The sequence below is a fragment of the Lonchura striata genome, chromosome 19, assembly GCF_046129695.1.
Source record: "Lonchura striata isolate bLonStr1 chromosome 19, bLonStr1.mat, whole genome shotgun sequence".
NCBI classification, from domain to species: domain Eukaryota; kingdom Metazoa; phylum Chordata; class Aves; order Passeriformes; family Estrildidae; genus Lonchura; species Lonchura striata.
This window is the reverse complement of record NC_134621.1, coordinates 467,034-491,942: the sequence shown is the minus strand read 5'-3', so window position 1 is coordinate 491,942 and position 24,909 is coordinate 467,034. Positions and strand designations below refer to the sequence as shown.

At 41.6% G+C, this 24,909-nt stretch overlaps 1 protein-coding gene across 1 annotated transcript in view; it reads right to left on the bottom strand.

The window, feature by feature from the left end:
* The window catches only part of COX10 (cytochrome c oxidase assembly factor heme A:farnesyltransferase COX10), a 95,709-nt gene that overhangs the window by 5,777 nt on the left and 65,023 nt on the right, over positions 1-24,909 (bottom strand). The window contains exon 6 of the mRNA XM_021539072.2: positions 8,683-8,915. Within this exon, the coding sequence (XP_021394747.2) occupies positions 8,683-8,915 (233 nt within the window). The remainder of the gene's footprint in view (positions 1-8,682; positions 8,916-24,909) is intronic.

Below are 24,909 nucleotides of genomic sequence, written 5' to 3'. Positions count from 1 at the left end.
CAACAAAAAAAAAAAGGATCAGGAGCTACCTGTAACATCAGTTCAAGAACAGACTTGCTCCTTCTGTCTTTGCTCTGGTGCTGCATATGTATAACAGGAAAGTGGCCAACCAGGCATTAAAATAAACATGGAATAGTTAAATATCAGCTCCAAAACAGATGTTGAAATCTTAACTGCATTTCCCAAAGCTGGTGTTTACTGCCTTGGCAACCTAAGAATGCTGTTTTGCTTTAAGCACAATTTTAGTAATTTTTCTGCCTTGAATAATGTGAAGGAATTTTAAAATTATTTCCAGACACTGGTAGCTGTGACTTAAGAGAGAAAAGCACTGGCCTTTAGTCTCTAGGAAACGGGTATGGGTTTGGCTGCTGTAGGGAGGGGAAGGCTTTGGCAGTCTAAGCTCAGACTCTTAATGGATCATAGTTGGGAAACAACCACACACCGTTTTACTTGATAGCACACAACTGGCTCTCTTCCCTTAAAAGATGTTGAACAAATTACTCCTCTTTAACCCAGACAAGGTAGATTAGAGCTCAGAGATTTGACTTGGTCCAGCTGTATCCACCTGCTTGTGAGCACCCGTGCTGTCTCAGGCAGCCTTTTCCACCTTTTCTACAAGAAATTTTAACATAAACCAGTCCCAAAGTCTTCACCACAGTCCTATATAAGTTTTACCGGATGTTACATTCAAAAGTAATGAAGAGAATACATGTCAAACCCTTTATTTTCTGTCTTTTCCTTTGTGCTCATTCACAAGTTTAACAGAGTAGTCTTCCCTGGAGATTTGTAACTGTGAGCAATTCTGGGGATAAAGAAAGATTTTAAAATCTTGTCAAAGCGTAGTTGCCCACTTCAGGTTCAATACAGTCTTAAAGGATTATTTGGGGGTATTGGTAAAAGATTCACAATGGAGAGTCATGGCCAGATGTCCTGATCCAGAAGGACTGGTTTGTTCAGCTCTTGCTTGCATTTTCTGTTAATAAAGGAGAGCTGGAAGATACAATCATTACTGCCTGTGCTTCAGCTTGCTTTGGTGATGGAAAATGATGTTAAATCAACTGACCTCTAGTTACAAGTGTTCAAGATACTGTCCTGATATCATCCCTCCTGAAGAGAAATGTTACCAGCTACTTAATTCTTCCCACTGTCTTTAGAATTAGGAACAGGATTAGCTTGTCAAAATTTACATATTAATTTGCAATTATGAAGCCTTCTCAAACATAAAGACATTTGGGAATTACCTAGACACTAACCTTAACCGAACTGATGCTTTTACCTACATCAGCACCATAGCAAGAAAACAATCAGCACTTATGCTTCCACTGGAAAACAAAAGTAGATACTACTGCTTGTGCTGGATGGCACGAGAACAGGAAAGCAGCCTTGAGAGGAAAAAGGGAAAGTATCATTTCTAAAGATGCACACAAGGTCCCTGGGCTGGGACAATGGTCCCGGCTGTCACCGTGGGATGCATGGCCCAGCCCGCATTGTGCCCCTCCAAGGTTACACCATCGTGGAAACCAAGTGCGACAAGGAAAACACTGGAAAACTCAAATGCTTCATGGTCAGGGATTTCAATAGCTGTTTCTTTTGAAGGATGGCATAAAAGGCCTGTGGAGCAGGAGCATCTAGGGGCTGCAATAGACTCCTCTGTAGCAGCACTGAAAGGGAAGGGGCTGTTGGCTGTGTGTTTGGGTTGTTCTGCAAAACAAAAGGATCCTCAGCATCCCCCAGGAATAGGAAATGAAGTTGGCTGTGGGATTTTTCAACTTGAGAGAGTGTTCCTGGCTTCTGTGTTTAACAGAAGGAAGCCAGATGTCCTCAGGTATGCTCACCACATAGAAAAAAGCTCTGTGTGTATGGATACACACAGGCATGTGCAGTTGTGTGACACACAGCAGATTATTGCAGCCAAAAGCCTCACCTTTCATTACACAGGCAAGGCTGAGAAAACAACACCATATATAACTCACCTTAGCTAACCCCAGCAATAGATGTCATAAAAGAAGAGCCTGTTGGGTAAGATGAAAATACAGTCTTCTGCAAATATGTTTAGGAAGCATTTACCAAAGGACCAGACACAGCAGAGGATTGCAAATCTGCAGAGCCATGCTGGGGCTCCTCATCTGCCACCTCTTTCAGGCTCTAGTAGGGTTGCAACTAGCCCAAGGGTGGGAGTCCGTCCTGCAGATCTCTCCATCCGGATTTCTTTGTGGGTGTTGTGCTTCACACCTAGGGGCACAGAGCTACACAGCCACACACGGGGTTGAGAACCAGGCAAAGGGTACGCTGTCTGTGAACTTGTGGGGTCCCCAGGTGCCCCAGCAGTGGAGCTGCCATTCCTTTTGTCTCTTACGAAGATGGAAAGGAAGAAAAAAATAGCCCACTGGCTTTTGTTTAAATTCAGACCAGCTGCTCACTAGTATTGTCCCTCTGCCTCATTTTTACAGTTTTTACCCCCACAAAGCATACTCCTGGGCCCCCAGCTCCAAGTCTCAAATGTCAGTGACATGAATATCTCTGTTTCCTCTGGAACAGACCACAAATTCTGCTCTTTCATCTGGGAAGTGAAACCCTGAAAAGCTGAGTTTACCAGTGGGAGTTTATAGCCGGAGCCTCCTCTCCTTCGGCAGTGGGATGCTGGAGCTACCCTGCTCTGGCGGCTGGCTCCCAGACCTGCTCCCACATCAAGGGTCTTTGAAAGCTCCAAGTGCTTAACTGGAAGGGACACAAAAATCTTCAAGCTAATTTTGCATGCAATTAAGCTGTTGTTTTGCTCTCCTTCCTACTGGCAGACAAGTGCTACACCAGGGAAGGTATAAGAGACTCCAGCCTTTGGCAGGTTGAGCACAGGCCCCCCTCTTTCCTATTCTCCTTTTTTTTGTTACTGAAACCATCCATCTGCCAAATGTCACTAGCTGATAAGAACTGCCCGTTTTTAAATCCCCTTTTGTAAATAGATGCTGGCTGACATAATTAATGTCTACCACACAACACAATTTGAATTACAAAGTAAAGGCAATTTAAAAATCAGCCTCCACATGATTACAATTGATACTGAGTCTATAAATTCCATACCCTGAGGAATTATTTAAATTTCCAAAAATGAATGAAAATCAGTACAAGATGTCTTTCAGGGGATCGAGACCAGGAACGGAGCATCTGATAAACTAAACAGTCTCTTTAGATAAACATTCTTTGGTGCAGTAATACCTATGGCTCCTGGGCCATTGTGGCTCTGCAATGTCTGCTGCACTGTCAGGGCCCTTATCTGCTCTGCCACCACCTATTCAGAATAAATCCCTTTAGCTGATAAGCACATTAGATTGAGGAGCCCTGCTTGTCACTTCCATCTCACTGGGTGGTTTGTATGAACTCCATGGCACCAAATTGCTCTGCTCCTCGACACCAATCCTGCTTGCCGATGGAATCCAGCCTTCAGCGCCTGAGCAGAGCATGGTCAGGGGAAGAAGTACAGAAGTTCCTGGGACCCCAGCATAACAAGGACATGGGACCATGTCCTTTGGAGCAAGACCAAAGGAGTCCACAAAGTTGATAAGGAGACTAAAGCATCTTCCCTATGGGGACAGGCTGAGAGAATTGGGGCTGTTCACCCTGGAGAAAAGAAGGCTGTATGGAGACATCACAGCACCTTCCAGGATCCAAAGGGGCTACAAGGAAGCCTGAGAACAACTCTACATCAGAAAATGTAGTGACAGGACAAGGGGGAATGGGTTCAAACTGACAGAGAGGAAATTTAGATTTGATATTAGGAAGAAATTCCCGGCTGTGAGGGTGGTGAGGCCCTGGCAAAGGCTGCCCAGAGAACCTGTTTCTGCCTCATCCCTGAAAGTGTCCAAGGCCACGCTGGATGGGGCTTGGAGCAACCTGGTCTAATTGAAGGTGCCCCTGCCCATGGAGTTGGAATGAGATAATCTATAAGGTCCTTTCCAATCCAAATCCTTCTATGATGTGACTGCTGTGATACGAAAATGCAAGGCAAAAAATGGGCTGTGGCATTTGAATCTACTCCAGCTTCAGTTTTGTGTTAACTAAAAATAACAAGTTTAAATGGACATTAGTCTGGAGAGAAAGAAAAGCAGTGTAAGGATAATTTAAAGCATGTATGCACACTTACACACCAAAATAAACAGCTCTGTTTCTTTCTTTCTGTGCACAAGCTCAGCAGCATTGTGGCACAGCCAGGAGCTCTTCTGCTTGCGGATCCCATGCAGAAGGGGGATCTGGCACAGAACAGGGGACACTGCCAAGTTTGACTTATCTTCCTGTCTCTCTGCTATCACTTAAGTGAATGTCATTATTTTCCTCCTAATCCTTCCTTTGCAAAATGATTTGAAGGTTTACTAGATTTGAATTATTTACTAGGAAAACAAATCTCTTCAGAAACAAATAGTCCCAAGAAGGAGCAATGAAACCTGCTTTCAAGGAAGCAAAGGTGTTACTGCAGATCACAGGCTGACAGTTAAGCTCTGCATAAATATCCCAGATATGTGGCAGTGATAGCCATGTGATAAATTACATTTATCTTGCACTTCTGGCTGTCTCACCTGCACTCACTCCCCCAGCGAGGAAATGTTAACATTCCCCATCTTTCATCAGTTTCAAACAGCTGTCATTAAAAAAACACAAACTGCACACACACACCCCCCCCCCCCCCCCCCCCGCCCCAAACCCACAACAAAGAATTCCACATCTTCCCAGAGATAATCTTATCTTTTGCTTTTGAAATGGGAGGTTTTCTCTAAATTACTTTGGCACAAAATCCAGGGACGGGGGCAGGATGCTCAATCAGGTTTAGGAGCATACAGTTAAAGTTACCTATTAGGGCAGAAATGGAACCAAACCTTCCTGGGAAGTACCAGGAGATCTGCAAAGATCTGTAGTGTAAGAAATTGCTCAGAGGGCAGTGAGGCTCTGGCACAGGCTGCCCAGAGCAGCTGTGACTACCCCATCACTGCAAGTGTCCAGGGCCAGGTTGGAGAATCCTGGTCTAGTGGAAGGTGTCCCTGCCCATGTCAAGGGGTTGGAACAGGATGGTCCTTAAAGTTCCTTATGAACCCAAGTCATTCTATGATTCTATGACTATTCTATAAATTACAGCAAGTGTTTGCATCACTGGAAATATGAGGGTCCCAGATTTCTATCTGTAAATACACAGTATTTTTTTCTGGTGCAAGAAACTGCTAAGGTTATTAATCTTTAAAAGTCATAAACAAAATGAAGGCAAATTAAAACAAGGCTGTTCCACTCTGAGATACTTTGTTATTAGCTCTGGAACTGAAAATGAGGAACCATTTTCAGCTCTCTAAGGAACCATCTCCAACTCCCCAAAGGACAAGATACCTCACAGCATCCATGTCATGGAACTCCTGAAGGGAGCAGGCACGGCAGTTTAACACACAGCTCCCCCCACAAATGCTAATGAAAAGGCTACACTTAAATATTGTTTTCCCTATAACCAGCAACACATACAACAATGTGGCTGCTGTGAGAAGGTTACAAGGAGAGAAAATCCACAGGAAAATGTAAACTCAAAAACCCACCACTTTAGTGGTGAGAACTTTCCTTCTCATTAGTTTTCTGCCTCCCTTCCTTCACATTCCTCTTTGTTATCGAGTAGAATGATTTTTTTTAAATGAGGTGCAAAGGCATTTTCACACCTCTACCTAAAACTAGGTTGTCTCCACACTAATTACACATTATTAACGAGTTCAACAACTGAGACCAGGCTGGTTAGTGAAGGGACATAGGTCTGCACATTGTGTATGGATGCATGCCTGTATTCTGCATGGATACAATGCTGCCAGGGACTGAACTCTCTTATTGCAAAAGTAGAATGCTTAACACTGAAAATCATAGTCTTCAATGCCATCATTTTCTTCTAGTTATTTATTTTCTTGGTAAAAGTGCTTGTAGGTTTTGTGTTGGGTTTTTTTTTGTTTTAATTTGATACTGAAATGCACTAAAATACTACATTCCAGTTCCTGTTTTCAGGATTTTCCCCAGGTGTGCTTCATTACAAACACCAGTATCAGCTCAATAACATTTTTTTCTCTATTAAATAAGCCGCCTGACCTCCCTGACACAGATTGGGAGGTGATTTTAAAAGTTTTAGCTATACATAACACACTAGTTATGCACCAGATTACTGTGTTCTGACAAAGTCTGCTTGGGTGGTTTAAAGTTATCATGTTCCACTGGTGGCATCATTGCCAGGGATCATTCCCTCCACAGCAGAGCAGGCACAGGGACACATAACCACATTTTAGTTGCAAGTTAGAGAGGAAGAGCTTACTTTGCCATCAGTAGGGCTCCCTGCTGCACTCTCTGCTGCTGTACAGGGACAGCTTTCCTCTGTGCGAAATAGTTCTCAAAGAACAATTTGACAAATTAAAGAAAATGACAATCCATGCCAATTTAGCATGCTGGGATTTCACTGGCCTCTACAGCAAGGGCTTTTGGAGACATGCAGCTCTGCACTCCAGTTCCTCCAGGCTGAACTGTGAAGGTGAAGCACAGGCACATGAGAGTCATCCTTGGACACCAACTCTGCAATAAAGGGGCAAAACAAACACAGAAATCCCCAAACAATGTCAAGGTTTAAGTATCTGTAGCCAGAATATACATTTTGTTTTAAGTTGATTCTACAGAATTGTTAAGGTTGGAAGCATCCTTTCTGATCATGCAGAATCACACACAGAATCACAGAATCACTGGGTTGGAAGAGACCTTTAAGATCATTGACTCCAACCCAGCCCTAACACTTCAACTAGACCATGGCACTGAGTGCCACGTCTAGGCTTTTTTTGAACACATCCAGGGATGGTGACTCCACCACCTCCCCAGGCAGGCCATTCCAGTATTTGATCACCCTTTCTGTAAAAGCTTTTTCCTAATATCCAACTCTATTTCCCTTGGCACAGCTTAAGACTGTGTCCTCTGGTTCTGTTAGCTGCTGCCTGGAGAAAGAGACCAACCCGACTACAGCCACCTTTCACGAAGTTGTAGGGAATGATAAGCTCACCTCTGAGCCTCCTTTTCTCCAGTCTAAACAACCCCAGATCAAGTGCATCCATCACTCCAGCACCACCACCATGTTCACCATTAAACCATGTCCTCAAGTATGACATCCACACATTTTTTGAACACTTCCAGGAATGGTGATGATCACTACCCTGGGCAGTCTGCTCCAATCTCTGACCAGCCTTCTGTGAAGAATTTTTTTCCCTAATATCCACTCCAAACTTCTCCTGGCACAACTCAAGGCTGTTTCCTCTCATCCTGTCCCTTGTTTCCTGGGAGCAGAGCCTGACCCCCACCTAGCTGTCCCCTCCTGTCAGCCTCCTTTGAGGTCCCTCTTGAGCCTCCTTTTCTCCAGGCTGAGCCCCCACACCTAGCTCCCTCATCTGCTCCAGCCCTTTCCCCAGCTCCGTTCCCTTCCGTGGAAACGTTCCAGCCCCTCAATGCCTTTTTTGTCATGTTCCCTCTTCTCTTCTAAAGTACAGAGCTGCTAACTATGTTATGCAGTCCTTAACACAAGACACTATACATACTCTTACATATAATTTCTAGGTCTAAGTAACTTTCAGAGAAGCAAATATTTGTATAGAAGCAGCACACAATGAAAAAAAAACCCACAACACCTTCCACCCTTGCTCTGATTTAGATCTGTGTGGGAACATGTGGACACAAAGCCAACTCAGACTGATTTTTATTATGAAAGTGCAAAAAGAACAGATTTTGTACAAATTCTGATAATTTCTGGTTAAAAGCCTCATTGAAATTATTATTCAAGACTTAAATATGCCCTCCTGTGGGATGAGTTTGCACTAAACCAGCTCTTAACAGACCTATTAATTGCACTTCATTAGTTGCTTCAGATTATAAGTTTGAGGAACCACTTTGATTCTTAAGTTTCTAACTGGCAGGAAAAACAATGCCAGATTGTGTCAAAGTTGAGTTGCTGAAGAGATCGGTGTTTTACAAGGGATGTAAAAATGGTTCACAGCTACTAAAATAGAAATCTTGGTTTGCTTTTCAAGGAGGAGGGAAGGAGCATTTGTAACTTAGAGTTTAGCAATGGGTAATTAAGAAATACACCAATAAATTAATCTTCCCAGGATATTTTCTGGCTTGTGGAAAGACAGTAAAACACATCTAAGAATTTTCCAGCTGAAAGCCCCTTGCAAGCTGGATCTTACTGGATATAGTTTTAATCCTGAACATGGTTTGAATCCTGAAATTATGTAACATTTCCTCCTATGTGAACACCAAAGATGCTATTTTCCTTCTGTATTTTTTAAGACGGTCAGAACACATATTTCAACAGGCCATGCTGCTTTATCAGCTCAGTTTTGCCCTGAAATAGCTGTGTAAGGAGAATGTTACCAAAATTAACTGCTTTTGAAGCTTACCACAGGATTACAGAACAGTTTAGGTTGGAAGGGACCTTAAAGATCATCTCTTTCCACCCCCTGCCATGGCCAGGGACACCTTCAGCTACACCTGGCTGCTGCAAGCTGTGTCCAACCTGGCCTGGTCAGATCAAGAAGCATAAAGAACAAAGTTTACTGCCTTTAGAGTAGGTTTTTTAGCCACCCAGACAACCACTCTGATGAAAGGGTTTTATACAATGCCCTGATGAAAGGGTTTTATACTCACCAGCATCCAGACTCCCAGTAGCTGCAGTCCAGCCCATGATGGGGGGAATGGCCCCGACAACAGCTCCCACCCACGTGTTGGCGATGCTCATTCTCTTCAGGGGTGTGTAACAGCATGTGTAGAGGAAGATGTTGAGGGCTCCCAGGGCCCCGGTGAGAGGGTTCACTCCCAGTGTGAGCAGGGCAATTCCTGGGATTCCACAGGAGGCAGCAAAGCAGACAGCGAGCAGGGGGCTGTGGGGAAGACATGTGACACATGCTGAACAGGAGGTGGCCTTAGAGAATGGCTGTTGTCCCCTCTCTTTGGTCTCCCCTCCAAAATTAAGATTGAATTTTTGTTATTGTTTTACTCAGCCATCCTAAATATTCCTGTTTGAGCCCCCATCCTAACAAAAGCCTTTCCAAGACGTGAAGAATCTTGCTACAGCTCTGCAATGGAGGTGATTCTTAATCTTGTGATCACTTTGTTCACCAAATAAACTCAAGCTCTGCAAGTAATGGAGAACTGTTCTCCCTTATGGAGAACTGCTGCCTTCAGCAGATCTTCCTCCTTCATTTTAATTTTAGTAAATTTAAACCACTGCAAAAAGCACTCAGACTTTAGAGTAAATTGAAATGGTTTGCACTTTGGCAGATTTTTAACTGATTGCAGTTATGCAACGGATCCTTCAAAACACAAGACGGTTAGACACAAAATGAATAAGCATTTATGAGAAAATCATTTCAATCATTTTGAAATTACATTAATAGGTATAAAGTATTCTTTGACTTTACTGGAAAAAGTCTGAATGTTCTACACCCCCATTTATCCGATGCACTGTACTACGCAGAGGGAGTACAAAACAATGCTGGCAGCAGAATCAAAACTGGCTTATTTTGTAAGCATGACTGAAATTAACTGAAGATATTTTAGGTTTGGTCAAAAGCAGCAAACAAGAGTGGAGTAAATTAACTGCACATTTCTACTGCGCATCAGTTGAGAGCTGAAGGTTGGAAACCCATATTAAAATCTGTCAGAAAGTGACTAGAGCTATGTAAACTTCTGCTAATAAATTCCACAACAAACATGCCACAGCCTTGAGGAAGCTTTAGCTGTGGTTCCTTGTGCCAGATCAACCTGTTTGCTGCTGGTGGGGATCTCCTCTTGTGTGCTTGTTTGATGTGTTTGGTATAATAGGAAGAGAGAACTAAAAGCTCCTAAGAAATAATGTGGTGTGGGCAACCTCTGGAAGGGAGGAAAATGTCATTACATTAGTTGTATTTAATAACCCATGTGGCTAAATATACACTCACACTCATCCATGTAAAACCAGGAAATATGTGTGCTTGCAATGAAGGTCTCTGCAAGGAGTTTAGCTTTACAACTTTTGTCTAACTGAAAACCATGCAGCCTTTGTGTTCTACAATCTACTCTGCCCTCTGGTCAAATCCTTAACCCTAAAATAGGTGTTGCAAGCACCACTCTGACCCTCATAAGCAAATGAGAAAAAATTGCTGGTGGGGACGAATTTTATGGGAGTTTTATCAGCAATATTTCCTACCAGTCGAATTTTTATATTTAAGATATTTGTTAGACCAATGCAGTACAGAGATCCTAAATACCTGGAAGAACTAAAATGAGCAAATTTTATGCTAAAGATTTGCCTTCAATTTAAATTGGCAAAGTAATTTTATTCAGCTTGTCTAAACCATCAACAGATTTTAGGTAAGACAGTGTGCACAGAACACATTTCTACTCAGCATTACCTGCCCTGTTGTTACCAATACAGCAGGAGTCGACGGAGGGTACGCCACTGCCTTTCACTGACAAAGAGACATATAAAATTTGAGGCTGTTTTCAGGAAAGGAGCCATACGGAGCTGTGCCCTCTGGTTCTGCAGCCTGTGGTGCTCCTGTGCAGGAGCTCCTTTGCTCCTGTGCAAAACGCAATCTGTACTGCCAATGGTCCCAATGCTGACCACAAATGTCAGAGCACTTCGTAGATGTTTCCCCCCTGTAGTGCAAGTCTGACTGGGCTTGGTTAAACAAATCTATCTTGACTGATTATTGAATAAAATACAGTTAGACAGTAAACACCCAATTCACACAATACTCACTCTGGAGACAACAAAAGACCAGTGTGATCCTATGAGGCTGGGCTGCCCACATCCACCCTGTAGGGCTCGCAGACATAAATGAGGGCACAGTTTGATCTACTGCAACGAGCACTTTTCTCACTAACAAGGAGTGAAGACTTATCTAGATGTTTCCAATTTAAACGCACACTACCCTCCATGAGCAGGCACCAGCCCGTCATGTCTCTTCTCAGACAGGAAGACAAAGGGTGTGAGTGTAATGCCTTCCTGCATGGATGAACCCTGTTTTGCCTCGTTGTTTCCCTGCAGCACTGACAGCCCTCAGTGCCAGCCCTGATCCCAGGTGTCTGCTGCCTTCAGTTCCAACCAATGGATCAGAAAAATACCTTTAAAAAATAAGGCTTTAGCAAAAGAGAGGGGTGAAGTTAGGAGGCTGAGACCTTCAAAAGATTTGCTGTGATCCTGGTGAATGAGAACACGTTTTTGTTTTTCAGTTTCTTCCTTTTTGCCTCTTTAAGGGAAGTTTCTGGAGGCACAGTATGTAACCACAGAATCACTGAATGGTTTATCTTGAGAGGGACATTAAAGCCCACCTTGTTTCAACTCCTCTCTGAAAGGCAAGGACACCTTCCACTAAACCAGGTTGCTCAAAGACCCATCCAGGCTGGTCTTGAACACTTCCAGGGGTGGAGCAGCCACAGTTTCTCTGGGCAATTTGAGGCAGTTTGATCAGCGTCTATAATTGTCCTAATGCTCTCAGGGGAGGGCATAAAGTCAGTGGGGTGGTTCTCCTTAAGCAGCTGAACTACTTTACTTTCAGACATCCTGAAAGCACCATATTTTCTATTTCTGTCTAGTGTTTCCTCAACAAAGAAGAGTAATTGTCTGACTTACAAAGGCCTGTTCCCAAAACTCCAACTGAGATTATAAAGTCATACTGTGATCTGATGACTCAGCTTTGCTATTTCTGACTCTTAGAATCCTATTTGGCTTCACATAGACACTGCAATGAGAAATCAGGACTTTTCTTTCAGGGTGAAAAATTAAGTAGAAGAGAATTCAACTCGCTCTCATGGAAACTTGTCATGTTTATAAGGTTTAGGAGAAGTATAAGCAACTACTCACTGTGAAAAAGACAATATTTGAGGAAAACAGAGAGATTTCAGTCACTGGTGATGCTCTTTCTGATTCAGTGACACTGCAGATGTGGAGACAAGACTGAGCCTAGGTTTAAATCACAGGATTAAATAATATTCTGATTTCTATTTGTTTATGTCTTCTAGGGACCAGTGTGCATGTGCATGTTCATGTTGTTTGTCAGTACTCAGGTAGATGGAGTGATGTTCACAGATTTGATGCTCTCTCCATTGCCAGGCTGCCCCACATCTCATCAAGGGACCACAAGAGATCAGCATCTCGTCCTGGGGCAGGAGAAAGGCTGAGACACTGAATTGTCACTGAATGTCCCCACCACCTGATATTCATAGTTCCTCCTACTACAGCCTCATGCCACCATGCTGCCCATGTCAGCCTTGGGTAACCCAATGCCATGGCATTCTCACACAGTGCTCAAAAATGGCTGAGGGGTCTCTGATGGTTTTCTTCATCCTTAAACCATCCCATGCAGTAAGTGCAGGCTGGTGACAGATGCTGGTACATATGCCTCATTTCACTTGGGCGTTCATGTTTACTGAGGGAATCACTCCCATGGGAAAAAAGGCAATCTTCCATTGGAAAACTGACCAAGGAGCTAGCTCAGAAAGCAAACATCTTGAGTAAGAAACTAGGTTTTATGATGGATTCTTGGGAGGAGCTGGTTTCAGTTATTTGGCTGATTAAAATCAGGCTTTGGAAAAATACTGCAAGTGCCAAATGAGTTCTCCTCAAATTTCAACTCTAAAACACCCAATATGTCACCACACAGGGCACCTCCTAAAGGCAAACCAAAACCTAGTAGTTTTGCCTTGTCCCTCTTCTCTTCTTTAACCAATATGCTAAAATCTACCTAATAAAAGTGCTAAAAGACATCCACCTTCAACTAAAAGCTTTTTCAAAGTTCAGCTTGACTAGTGAATAATCAAACTTTTCCTGATGCAAAGGAAATGTGTTGCCATTTCTTTTCCCAGGGAGTTCACCCAAGATAGCCCCATCCCAGTCACACTCCACTGAGAGCATCCAAGAGGAGAATGAGAAGCAAGAGGAAGATGAGGCCCACATTCTCCTCATTCAACACTGGAGATAAGGTGTTGGTTGGGCTGGGGAGGATTGATCAAGGACAGGGCAAAGATTGATACCCAGGGCTGCTGGGAATGGGAACAGGCAGGAGGAATTCCATATGGGTGCTATTCAGGTATCTCCTATATACATGACCATGAGATATCCACGTGGACCCTCATCCACAGGAATGAGGACGCTTCGGACGATGCAGCAGCCTATTTTAATTCATGTGCAATAATAGATCCCCTAAACTAGTTGCCACTCTACAGATGTTCTGGTTATACGCAAATAATGAGCTTACACACAGGTGCAGGAAATAAATTATTTAGGAGGATCCAGAACCATGGATAATAGTATTTACTGACTCACAGCCTTATTTGGAAAAATTAAAAGATGAAAACAAATTAAAGCATTTGCCCGTCTACAAAATTAATGTAGTATTTTGCCTATTTCACAGCAGCATTAGCAAGCTTCATGTCTATAATGATCAACAGTGGGACCACTTACACAGGCTTTTCTGTGCTGTCTTTGCCCAAACATTTTGTAAAGATGACTGTCAAAGTAGAATTTAAACTACAATATAAAAAACAGTGTTAAAAATGGGGCAAAAGTTTAATGAATTAAAAAAACCAAAACAAACAAAAAAACCAAAAACCAATGAAGAGCAAAACACAATTCCCTTTTAAAACTTATGAATACTTGAAATTATGGAAAATTCCTGTATCAGCATCCAATGCTTTAATCTATTCCTGTGAATAGATTGACACTCCCATACAAGTGCAGACACAAAGCACATATAAATCCTGAATAGGTGCATTCATTCAATCAGCAGTACTATACCATTCATGTTCAGATGTTATGTAAACACATAAGAAACTTAATTTGTGACCATGTGTTAATGGGAAACTGGGCATACCAAACACACATAAAGAGCAGGTGAAGTATAAGTGCATATATTTGAATATGAGATTCAAAACCTAATACAAAAGGTAATAAATCCTGTCTTCTCCCTGTCTGTCAAAAATCCTTCATAGACATGTCCCCCACTTCTAAAAGGGTAAACTAAAAAAAACCCAAATAACAATGGTCTTTTATTTAGTACCTTAATGGATTTGGAACATTTAAATTCCCAGTTGATTATTCTGAGTTAGATTTCATTAGTATTGACAACTGTCCCTCACGCCACAAGACCATGGATCTGTTCTGCCAAATGCAGGGTGATGCTCTAAAATAACCAGAACAGGGACAGTGAAGGAAGAATCCAGGCAATGCCTTGTGAGACAAGGAGGGTGGAATAAGAAGAAACTTTATTTAGAGTAATTTCCATATCCAAATGAAGCCAAATACATACCCTTGTGTTCCTCTGTGTGGGATTTCAGTGACAGCAAATACTCTGCACAGACTCTGCCCTTTAAATAAACTGCAATTTACCTACTTTTTGATGAGACAAAAACTGGGTTTGGGTTTTGGTGAGTTTTCTGTGTCATCTAAGAGACAGATTCAATAAGACCACTGTGGTTCTTCCCCTTGCTCACCCACTGAAATGGTACTAAATTATCCCTGGCTTCAGCATCTTCCACAGTGGCAGGTAAACAAAGCTGAGACAACAGAGGTGAGACTGATGACTTAAATTAATTTAAATATTTCTACTCTGGGCGCAAATTCTATCTGCATATAATGTCGAAACAATTTGTTGTAATAAGAAGAGGGACAACCTGAACCAGGTTCCTGCACAGATGGGCTGAAAATAGCAGGAGCTCAAGAGAAGGTATTTTGGCAGACAAAGAACACAAGTGTGATCCTCATCTGCAACTACATTTCACCATCACAAGATGAGACATGAGTCCAGTGCTGTTCCAAAACAATAATTAAAATCAGATTTCAGGAGGAAGCATCATAAGTTGCTTATTATTTCTGGGATCTCTAGGTATTAAAAATGTCCCCAGACTACTCATCAGTACAAAGCTGCTGGAGAAAGCCCCCTCCTCTTTTCCCTAATTTTTTCCAGGTCAGCAGTAATTTCTTAAGGCTTCTGAAGCCACTTATAAATTCAGACAAAAGCGTCAGTCTGAAGGTTTCACCCTTTTCCAACAACAGTAAGAGGTTACGCAAACAGAAGTTCAAGTACCACCCCTTTGATGGCTTATCTGGCTGCAGAAGCCCACAGTCATGGAGGGGAAAGGATGTCCATGGAGATTTCTACCTACATCTACACATAAAACCATACTGATCCTTAGCTGCTGATTTCGTTTTGCTCATCTCCTGGCATCTTCTCAATTCCTGTAGCCAGGCAACACTAAAAGTTGCTGAAAACATGTTCCAGGGCAGGAACTGTGCCTGTGGTCAGCATGACTGTCCTACAGTACTGGCCTATGGCTTGATCACCTCCTTCAGTGGGAGGAGCATCAGCCAAAAGTATTTTCTTAAACTTATATTTATCTTCTTTAAGATCAGCACCCAAGAACTGCTGAACTCTGCTCAGCAGCTTTTAGAGATCCACCAGAAAAACTGGAAAGGCCATCAACAACAGGAGTTAGAGCAGGCAACCCCATCACATCTGGAGAAGAGAGAAAAGAGCCGAGGGTGTTAGGAAGACTATAACAAGCCTTCCTGCTACCACAGCTGAGGCAATGGGGATGGAGGCCCATCCCCTTCAAGCATCCATTTGGACTGCATTTGTGTCATTTCCAGCTCGGCCTCCCCTGATGGACAGATGCCCAGAACTGGCAATGGGGTCATCTGTTGGCATGAGTGCCAACAACTCATCTGACTGCAAGAAAGGAGCTAGAAGGCTGGAAAAGACATTCTGCCCCAAATAGCAATGGCAGCATCCCTGCAATTATTTTTGATGGAAGGTTAAAAAATTGCCTCACACAGTTTCTATGTTTGAGGTAAGGCCCAGAGCATTCAAAAGAAATCAGTAATCATGGCAGAATGCTGAATGATGGCAATCTACCAAATCTGAAATTAAATTTTAACTTTCCACACAAATCCTTTCAGGCTGTGTACTTATAAATTTAGTAATGAAAACCATATCCATGACCACTGTCAGCTGTAAAAGCTATATCATAGGAATAACACTAATAACATTACTAACAGTTCTATCATAGTAACAACACTATTAACTTGAGTGGATCAGTAGCTTCATTGCTGATGACTTTACTAAAATGATTCTAATTTTTTTTTACAAAAAAATTAGATAAAACTCTCAAAGCGCTCTAAAGACAGACTGAGAACATGCTTGACAGAAAAAAACATCCACATTCAGATGTAAGATTCTGAATCAAAGTGGTTACATGATGACCTGATCTAGTGGGTGGCATCCCTGCCTATGGCAGAGGGGCTGGAATTAGAATGGTCTTTACGGTCCCTCCCAGCACAAACCATTCTGGGATTCTGTAATACATCATGACCCCTAATTAGTATAGTTTTGAGGCTGCGGTTTGTAAGGACTCAAAGCAAAATATTTTTACATTCAACTACAACTTGCAATTACAGATTGGATTAGTCTCAAGGAAAGATTTCTTTCCAATTAAAATGGAAAAAAAAAAATAGCTGTAACACTGGCAGAATGGACATACTGCCAAACCTCTATTTCTTTCATGTAGTTCTGATTCAGGATCAGTCAGAAGCTTTACTTAATACAAGCAATTCATGCTCTCACTTTTGATATTCTCTTTTACAGGTACATTGTGGCTGAGTATTACAAAAAGCCCAAGAACCTGCTGCTTGAAGCTCAAAGTTGCAAAGTACCAGAGTTATATTAAACCGAACAGTATGCATCAATGAGCTAAAATGGTATTATTTTAAAGGAGAAAATGTTGAGAAATATCTTAATAGATATTCATTTATTCTCTTTCAGTCATGCAAAAAGGTTTATGAGTCATGAGAAGGGATGAAGGATGATGCAGTTTAAAACTAAAACGTGAGAGTAAACTACATTTTTAATCAGGAATTCAGTTTTTCTCTATCAACTGCAAATATCAGAATACAGCTTGTCTATCATTTAGCACTGAAAACAGACAAATAAAGGGGGAGCTTTTTCAAGTCTTTCTTTTTTTTTTTTTTTCCTTAGTGAATTTATTTAATTTTTTCTTCACAGGTTAAGAATTAGTATCTACATTCTGTACATTCTGTCAATGTCTGGTATTTCATCCCCAAAAACATGTTCCTGTGGTCTACAAGTACTATGAGTATTAAATTTTATATCAAATCCCCTTTAACCGGGTGTACCACGATTTTTAAGACTGCCAGAGAACACTTGTTGCAAATCTGTCCACCTGTGTTTTTATGTGTGTCTTTTTTGTAATTTGATTTCTGGTAATGGCTATGATAAAGATGTTGCTAATCTCAGACTGGACAGTACTTTTCCCCCAGTGCGAAAAAAAAAATACTAGGAAAATAATGGAAAAGTTCTAAACCTAACTTGTAACATAAAATCAAGCTGAAGAAGAATTCAGTGTTAAGAGGAAGTATGAGAGTGGTAGATGCTCCCCAAAAATCTGAGGGCTGGGTTAACAGGTAGCATTTAAGCACACTTAAACACCACAACCATTATGTCTGCAGAAAAAGAGTTTACAGACACAATCATCAAGTAAGCCTCTTTAAAATTCAAATCCCTCTGAAAGGAATCACCCCTAATACCTTTACTTTGTCCATAGCGCCCAGCCAGGCCCATCAGCACCAACCTGGACACGATTTTGAATGACAGCTGGACCATCCACAGGGAAACAGGGAAGGATTCAATGAGTGATGTCTAAATCTCCCAAGGAATGTCATACAGTGAGAACCTGGCATAAACAGAGTTCAGTGATGGATAAACATGTATCACTGGCTAAGGCTCATCATGGAGTTGCCTTTTTGAGTTTTGCCTCTCAATTGCCACCAGCTCGGGCTTTGTCATCAATCATACTTATTCAGAAGTGCATTTAGTGTAAATAAACACAGACTAGGATAACATACTGCCCATCTGCCTCAATTCACTTCTCTCCCAAAGAAGAAACAGACCAAGTATGTAGCCCAGGCTGCCCTGCCACAGGTGTGCATCCTTGTACAAAAGCATGATCAACACTGTATTTTACACAAAGTGGGGGCAATTTGTTCCCCTCACTGCTCAAGAGCCCAAGATGCAGATGTTTTGACTCCCCTGCCAGATTGAGGTGCTTTAAAACTATCATAAAAAAACATGGCTGATTTAAAAGAATCATTTCATCCTGAAAGGGACACATCTCTCTTTTTTATGCTTGAGTAAAGCAAAATTGGCTTGAATCATTTTGCTGAAGGTTTCACTAAGGTGATGCAAGAATTTTAACTCAGCCAAGGAGGTGATCAAGAGCCCCACCCTCAGCATCGAGCTTTCTCCCATACATCTCCTGCTCTCAGTTTAACCAGTTTAAATCCCTGCAAATGATATCAGGATCTGTTTTTTCATGCTTTCATGAGCCTGCCCTGAGGTCTGAGCCCAGGTATGGGATGAGATAGCTCAGTGCACCATAGGGAGACTTGTTGTTCAGACAAAGTTAGAACTTTTATGCTGCCCTTTGTTATTAAGCAGACACTCCAATTGGGCCTCATCACTTCACTTAAAAGTAAAGAATTACAAATGAAAAGAACCTATACTTACAACATGTCTATGCTTTTATTACACTTGATATCCACACCAGAATGTTAATCATAACAACCCTGAGCAACCCTGTGGAGTGTCAACATACTTGTGGTATATGGCTTTGTGAGGTAGAGTGAAAGGGTGACTAATAATATTCACAGCTTCCCCAGAGTCATGAAAATGTAAATATTTTTTTAAGTGCTTACAAGACAAACCTACAGTAAATCTGAAAAATGTCCCCCATAATATTTAAACTAAATCCTCCTCTTTGATCTAACCTTAGAGTATGGCAGTTAAGTGATCCATTTATTCTACTTCAAAATCTCAGTTCTCTCTTTAAGAGCCAGACACCACCTGACTAACAGCATGGATAATTTGGTCTCTCCAGAAGTATTTTTCTGATTTAGAGTGATTAAATATAACATGTGCTTCTGCTGAGCCCTCAGCCAAGATTTGGAAAGCAGTGGTAAAGAAGTCTCAGGCCAGATCTCAATCCCATTCAGAGAAAACTGATGTTCCAAGGTATTTATCAACCTGCTCTTCAAAAAGCAGAAGAGAGAAGATAGTCCAGTCATCTCAGCACAGGAACACTGCTTCTAAATACATTTCAAGAACCAATGAAAATGAAGGAATTAAGTTATTCCCTACAGCAAAACAGAGCAGGACAAAATGCAAAGGTCTGTCATGGGAAGAGGATCAGTCTCTAGACACCAGCCAGTGGATGACCAATGAAGCAGATTGAACCTGACAAATTTTAAGCTCAGCTAGATCCTTTTTGCCCATCTGCAGATTCCCCTGCAACACTGCAAACATGCCTTTGACACCCATATAATGGGAACATTCTATAGAGAAGTCTTAGCTGCCCAGCGTCAGCTCAGAGGTGAAGAGGATGAAGATTGCTGCATTTTGTGACTCCTGTATTACTATCCAGGTAGATTATCTACAGTTACCATCTGGAGTTATGGCATTTTTCAGTGGAAAAACAAAACAAAAATCCCTTCACATACTATCAAAGTGCATGAATGGAACGTAATTATTGTCACACAGGCAGCAATAGGAGTCCCCATGGCTCCTTTCTAGAATGATTTATAATTTTATATTCCTTGTGACTTTACATCCCTAGCAAAAAAAAAGAACTAAATAAAACATATCAAAGTGGTTCTCCACATATCTCAACCTCAGAAATGCAGCTTTTCTAGTCATAAAGACCAGAGAGCAAGCATCTGTGTTTGCACAGCTAATTAAAGTGTAAGAAAAACCTCTTTTATATCTGACTTGTGAAGCTGATAACACGTAAGTTATAACTTGTATGAGACATGATAAACTCTGTCCTTCACAGAGGGAAATGCACTTCCAACATTACTCACTGTACACAGATCTCAGGGCATAGCAGCATCTAATCAGAGGCAGCTCCAATAATGGACTTGTTGAGCAGTGACATTTCCTACACCACTTGGCACAGGGTGAATGATGATGCTGTTGCGGTTAAACCAGACAAGGTTTCATACTAATACAGGGAACAGTTTTGATTGCATTAAGCCAAAATTTACAAACATGAACCTGAAATGTTTGACAGATATTGTAAGAAAAGCTATCAGGAGAACACTGCCCCCAAGATGGGAAAAGGATCTTGGGCTTCAAGCTTAAATATTGTTTGTTTGTAAAAACTCACTTTAACATCACCTTTGGAGATAATGACTCATTGCTAGTCAATTAAAGAAGAAAAGTGGCAATGGCTGCAATCAATGTCCAAGAAGCCCATTCATATTAGACACAGAGGTGGCAGGATTAGTGCACAATGGCTAGATTCCCTCCAGTTCCTGTGCCTCTAGCCCCCAGGCGAGGAGCTGACATGAGAGAATAAGACAACTCCATTAGGAGCCCGTATCATTTCTCTGCAGTGTTCTCCACAAGCAGATGGAGCAACTATTTAGACAAATGCACCATGACTCCAGCTTTATACATAAGCATGTGGGATGTTTCCTAACGTAGGGCAAGGCACAATGTACTCCAATTTATCAACTGTCTCGCATGCAATTAAAGATTCAGATAAATAATTTGGGGGTAAAGACCCCATAGACTGAGCTGAAAAGCAGCAAGGCATGAGGGGTCAAGTGTTTCTGCAGGATTTATATTTACCAAACAGAGCTGCCTGCAAAGGAATGTCTGGGTTGAGATGTGGCAGATTGAGGCCTGAGCAGGAGTGAGCTAGAGAACCAGCAATTGCTTCAATTCAACTGAAACAACTTTAAATGTGGAGTTAATAAAACAACCCTCTTTATTGCCCTAAGAAAAAAAATATATATGTAGTTAGAGCCATATAATTTCCTCCTAACACAAATTTTGATCTGAGGAGAATGTGCAGTATCACTATTTTTCTGTGCATTCTACAAAAGGCCTCTAATACCTTAGAAACATTTAATCAACATCCCATGCAGGCAGTGAATAGATAATTGAAATGTAAGTACTGTCATCCATATCCCCTTTGGGAAACAGACACAGTAAGCATTATATCATCGCATTAGACCATCCTTTGATGTGGGTTTTATTCTTGTTAAACTATATTTTAGCCCCAAGTTTTCTCCCCCCATACCTCTCTATGACATGGCCAAGCCAGAAAAAAAAAAATTAAATACCCTGCTGTTCCAAAGGCAAGAAGTACATTTTTACAAGCAATTGTACATGTCAAAAATATAAAGCTTCCTTTTTAATTTCTTGTTTACCAAACACAGTCAATGACAGATCTTGAAAAACAGAGGGTGGAAAAAAAAAATGAAGGCGGGAGGGTGGTGGTAGGGAAGGAATGCATTTACTTGTTTTTAAATAATAAAGCCTGAATACAAGCAGGATAAGAAATTCTTGAAAAGGCTGCTGTGATGGTGTCTGATTTGAATTGTGCCCTGTTTAAACAAGAGGAAAGCGTCCCACTGAAAAAAGAAACATTTTTATCATTTAAAAAGATCTCAGGGCAGTCCCTTTAAAATGAGGTATTTTCTAAACAAAGCATCAGAATGTTCCCCTGCAGGGAATAAGCATCTGATCTCTTAAAAATTATTATTCTTGAAGAACTGTAGATTTATGGAGTTTTTGTTTCATTTGTTTTAACTTAAGTAGAATGAAACCTGTCTGAAATGACCACCCAAGGGAACAGAGCCACCACCTAAGCAGGGGCTGAGCTCTAAACAGGATCCCAAGTTGTACCAAGACCCCTGGGGCGGTTTTAAATCTCTGGCTTAACCAGAGCTAGCAAAACACTTAATGCAAGTCTCAATGTAAGCCTAGGACGTGGATTTTCCTTCACTTTACATCCATGTAGCTCCACTAACATGAGTAGGAACGTTCCTGACTTACATTAATGGTAAGCAAAGAATCAAGCTAATTACCCTGAGTTATCCACAGTGATTACAGGAAAAATTTTGTTTAAAATGCACACATTTTTTTCAGCGTGGACTGGTTTTGTTACACTTGTAATAGGAGGTCTGCTACAGGCAGCAGAGTGGAAAAACTCAGCTATACATAGAAATAATCTAGAGTTACAATGTGCTTCTCAATAAATAGAATTTCACATGTTGCAGTTTTCTATTAGTTCACGAACATCCAACTTCCATATATGCAATTGTGACTACAATTCACAAATATAAAATTGGGGAGAAACAGTACTAGCACAGGAGCCCTTTTTGGTCTGATTCTTCAAGAGTTTGGCTTATAGTTCAAACTGAGCCAAGTCAACACTCCACTCAGAAATGTCAATAAGGTAAGCAAAGGAGAAGCCCCAGGCCCACTTCCAGGCAGCCACTGCTGAGTCCAAAGCCAAAGGACTGGGTACAGAAAACAGCTGTAAGTTGTAAAGTAGCGCAGAAGCAGAATTGAACAATGTCTACATGGCCGTGAATTGGTTATTTAGAGCATACCGTTCAAGGTCTTTTTTTCTTTTAAGATTAAAAACTATCCTTGTACAACTATGAAGTCTTTTATGAGCGATCAGCACAGTGGATCCAGCAGTACCCTAAGTTCGTACAGCTGCCAATGTTTAGGAGCGTGTGCAGGTAAAGGGTGATCAAACCTGTCACTTTGCACAACATAACAGAGCAGGACACTTGTCACCCTTGAGGTTGATCTCACTCAGCTACTGCAGCTCATACGAGAAATTTGTTAAAATTAATCTGCAGGAGAATTAAATCCATTACCTTAAAAAGCAAGGGAATAAATCACACACAACAGGAAATCAGAAAAAGCTGCTGCCATTTCAGATGATTCAAAGATTGTGTGAGCACATGAAATTTTTCCTTGTCAATAACACAATATAAATTCATAGAAGGAAACAGTATCAGCTGTTATTATAATGCAGAACACAAATATGCCTAGTGACTTTAACACTGCAGTCCAAGTATAAAGAACATTTCAAGCTGTTTGCATTTCCAAACAAGACTTGAAGGGTCAGAGGAGGGAGGAAGATGTGTCAGGCAGGATGATGGATAGCACTCAGTGGCATGCTGTGTTTGGGTCTACTCTTGTTTTTGCAACAGGATGTCTCTGATTACTTTCTGAATAGTAAATAAGGATGGTTACATCTCATGGCTCAAAGGGAACATTTTTTAGAGCCTTACAAATTAAATAGAACACTGTAAAGCAAGCAGTCAATGAACTATCTGGTATTGTTTGTCACAGATCTCCCAACAGCGTCAGAAGATTCCCTGGGGGCACCAGAGGTGGGTTTGGTGGCTGGCAAATAAGGTAAATGTGCTCTTGTCCCTACATGCAGCAGCCCCAGCTCTGCAGAACCTGTCTGTGCGATTGCCTTTATGGACTGTCCAGCCCAAATACATAAAATATAAAGCAGGGGCACACTGAGCCCCTAAGAAATTCTCAGCCATCAAGATGATGCAATACAGGGACTTCACAAAGGATGGAGGAAAATTACTTTTCCAAACCCCATCCTTCCAGAGATCTTTGCAAACCTGGCTCCTGGCTCACAGGGAATGATGGACAGGCCAAAGCTGCCCAACTGAGACACTTCTTGAATGTTACGAGTAAGAGAACAATACTGTCTCCAGCCAGATGTCCACACCTCAAAGTGGAGCCAGGGCCACAGAGCCTTTCTCTGAAAGCTAATGATGTTCCTCATCAATGTCAAAGGAAACTGCAAGTCTGCAACAACTCACAGTAAAGGGTGACGTGTGGGGTTTGGGAACCACATGAATGTGTATGCAGCAAAATTAACCCCTGAGATGGACTTGAGTTTTCTCAAAGTGAAGACTTCAGGCAGAAAGGAAGGGGAGAAATGTTGCTGGAAGCAAGATCACTTAGAATGGACAGCTAGTCTTAACCCTGAACAAACTGAGAGCTGAAGCTGCAAGCGGAGGCCACAAAGCAGAACACATGGGAATAGTTTCTCTACGAAGGCTTAACATTTCCTAATGAGCCACCTCTGTGAACTGCCATACTTCAAATGGAGACACCAGCTCATTCATGGACTGCATGACTCAGTAACTCCAAGAACCTCACTGGGGTTACCAGTTTGATTCTGGTACATTCAAAGCATGTAAGAATTCTCTTTGTGATGGCACAACCTCTAGAAAAAACTCTCACTGGCCTCAGTGCAGTTTTCAGTGGGCAGGAGTCACATCAAAACCACCACTGAAAGCCTTTCCAAGGAGCTGCAGAGCCAACACGCTGGACAGTTAACAGCCTTCTCGCTTTAAAAAGGATCTCAAGTTCAGGACAAAAACTGCTATCCATATTGTCCAGTTCTGTAATGATGACTATGCTGAATAAATAAAAAGCACAGAAGGCAAGGAAAAAAGAGAATATATTTACAGACTGCAAATGAAGATGGATTAGAAAATGATGTCTCACACTGGATAGCACAGATGTTGTAACACAGCAGAATTAAAAAAGCAGCAAATGCTTCATTAAATGAACAGCTAAAGAGAAGAAAATGTCAGAACTCGAATGTCAGACAAATTCTGGGCAAGAACTCCCCAAACTCTCTGAATCGTCTCCCAGAATTAAGACACCAGTCTCTTATGTACTATTTGTCCATTCCTCACTTATCTGGATTTGACTGGTTTTAGCATAACCATTTACAGGTTTTGTTTTATCAGCCAGGAAGGAAAGAGTTCAAGGAACACCAAGAAATATGTGGCAAAATACAACATGGTTAGATCACTTGCACTGGTTTATTCTCCACTGGCACACCACAGAAGAAATAACCCCAGTCAAGGTCTGCGTACTCCATGGTCTGCAAGGAGCAAGAGCAGCATTATTCAAGGGAAGTGACACTAAATAACTTTAAATTAGCCGTTGACAGGCAGGTAGGTAGATTGATGAG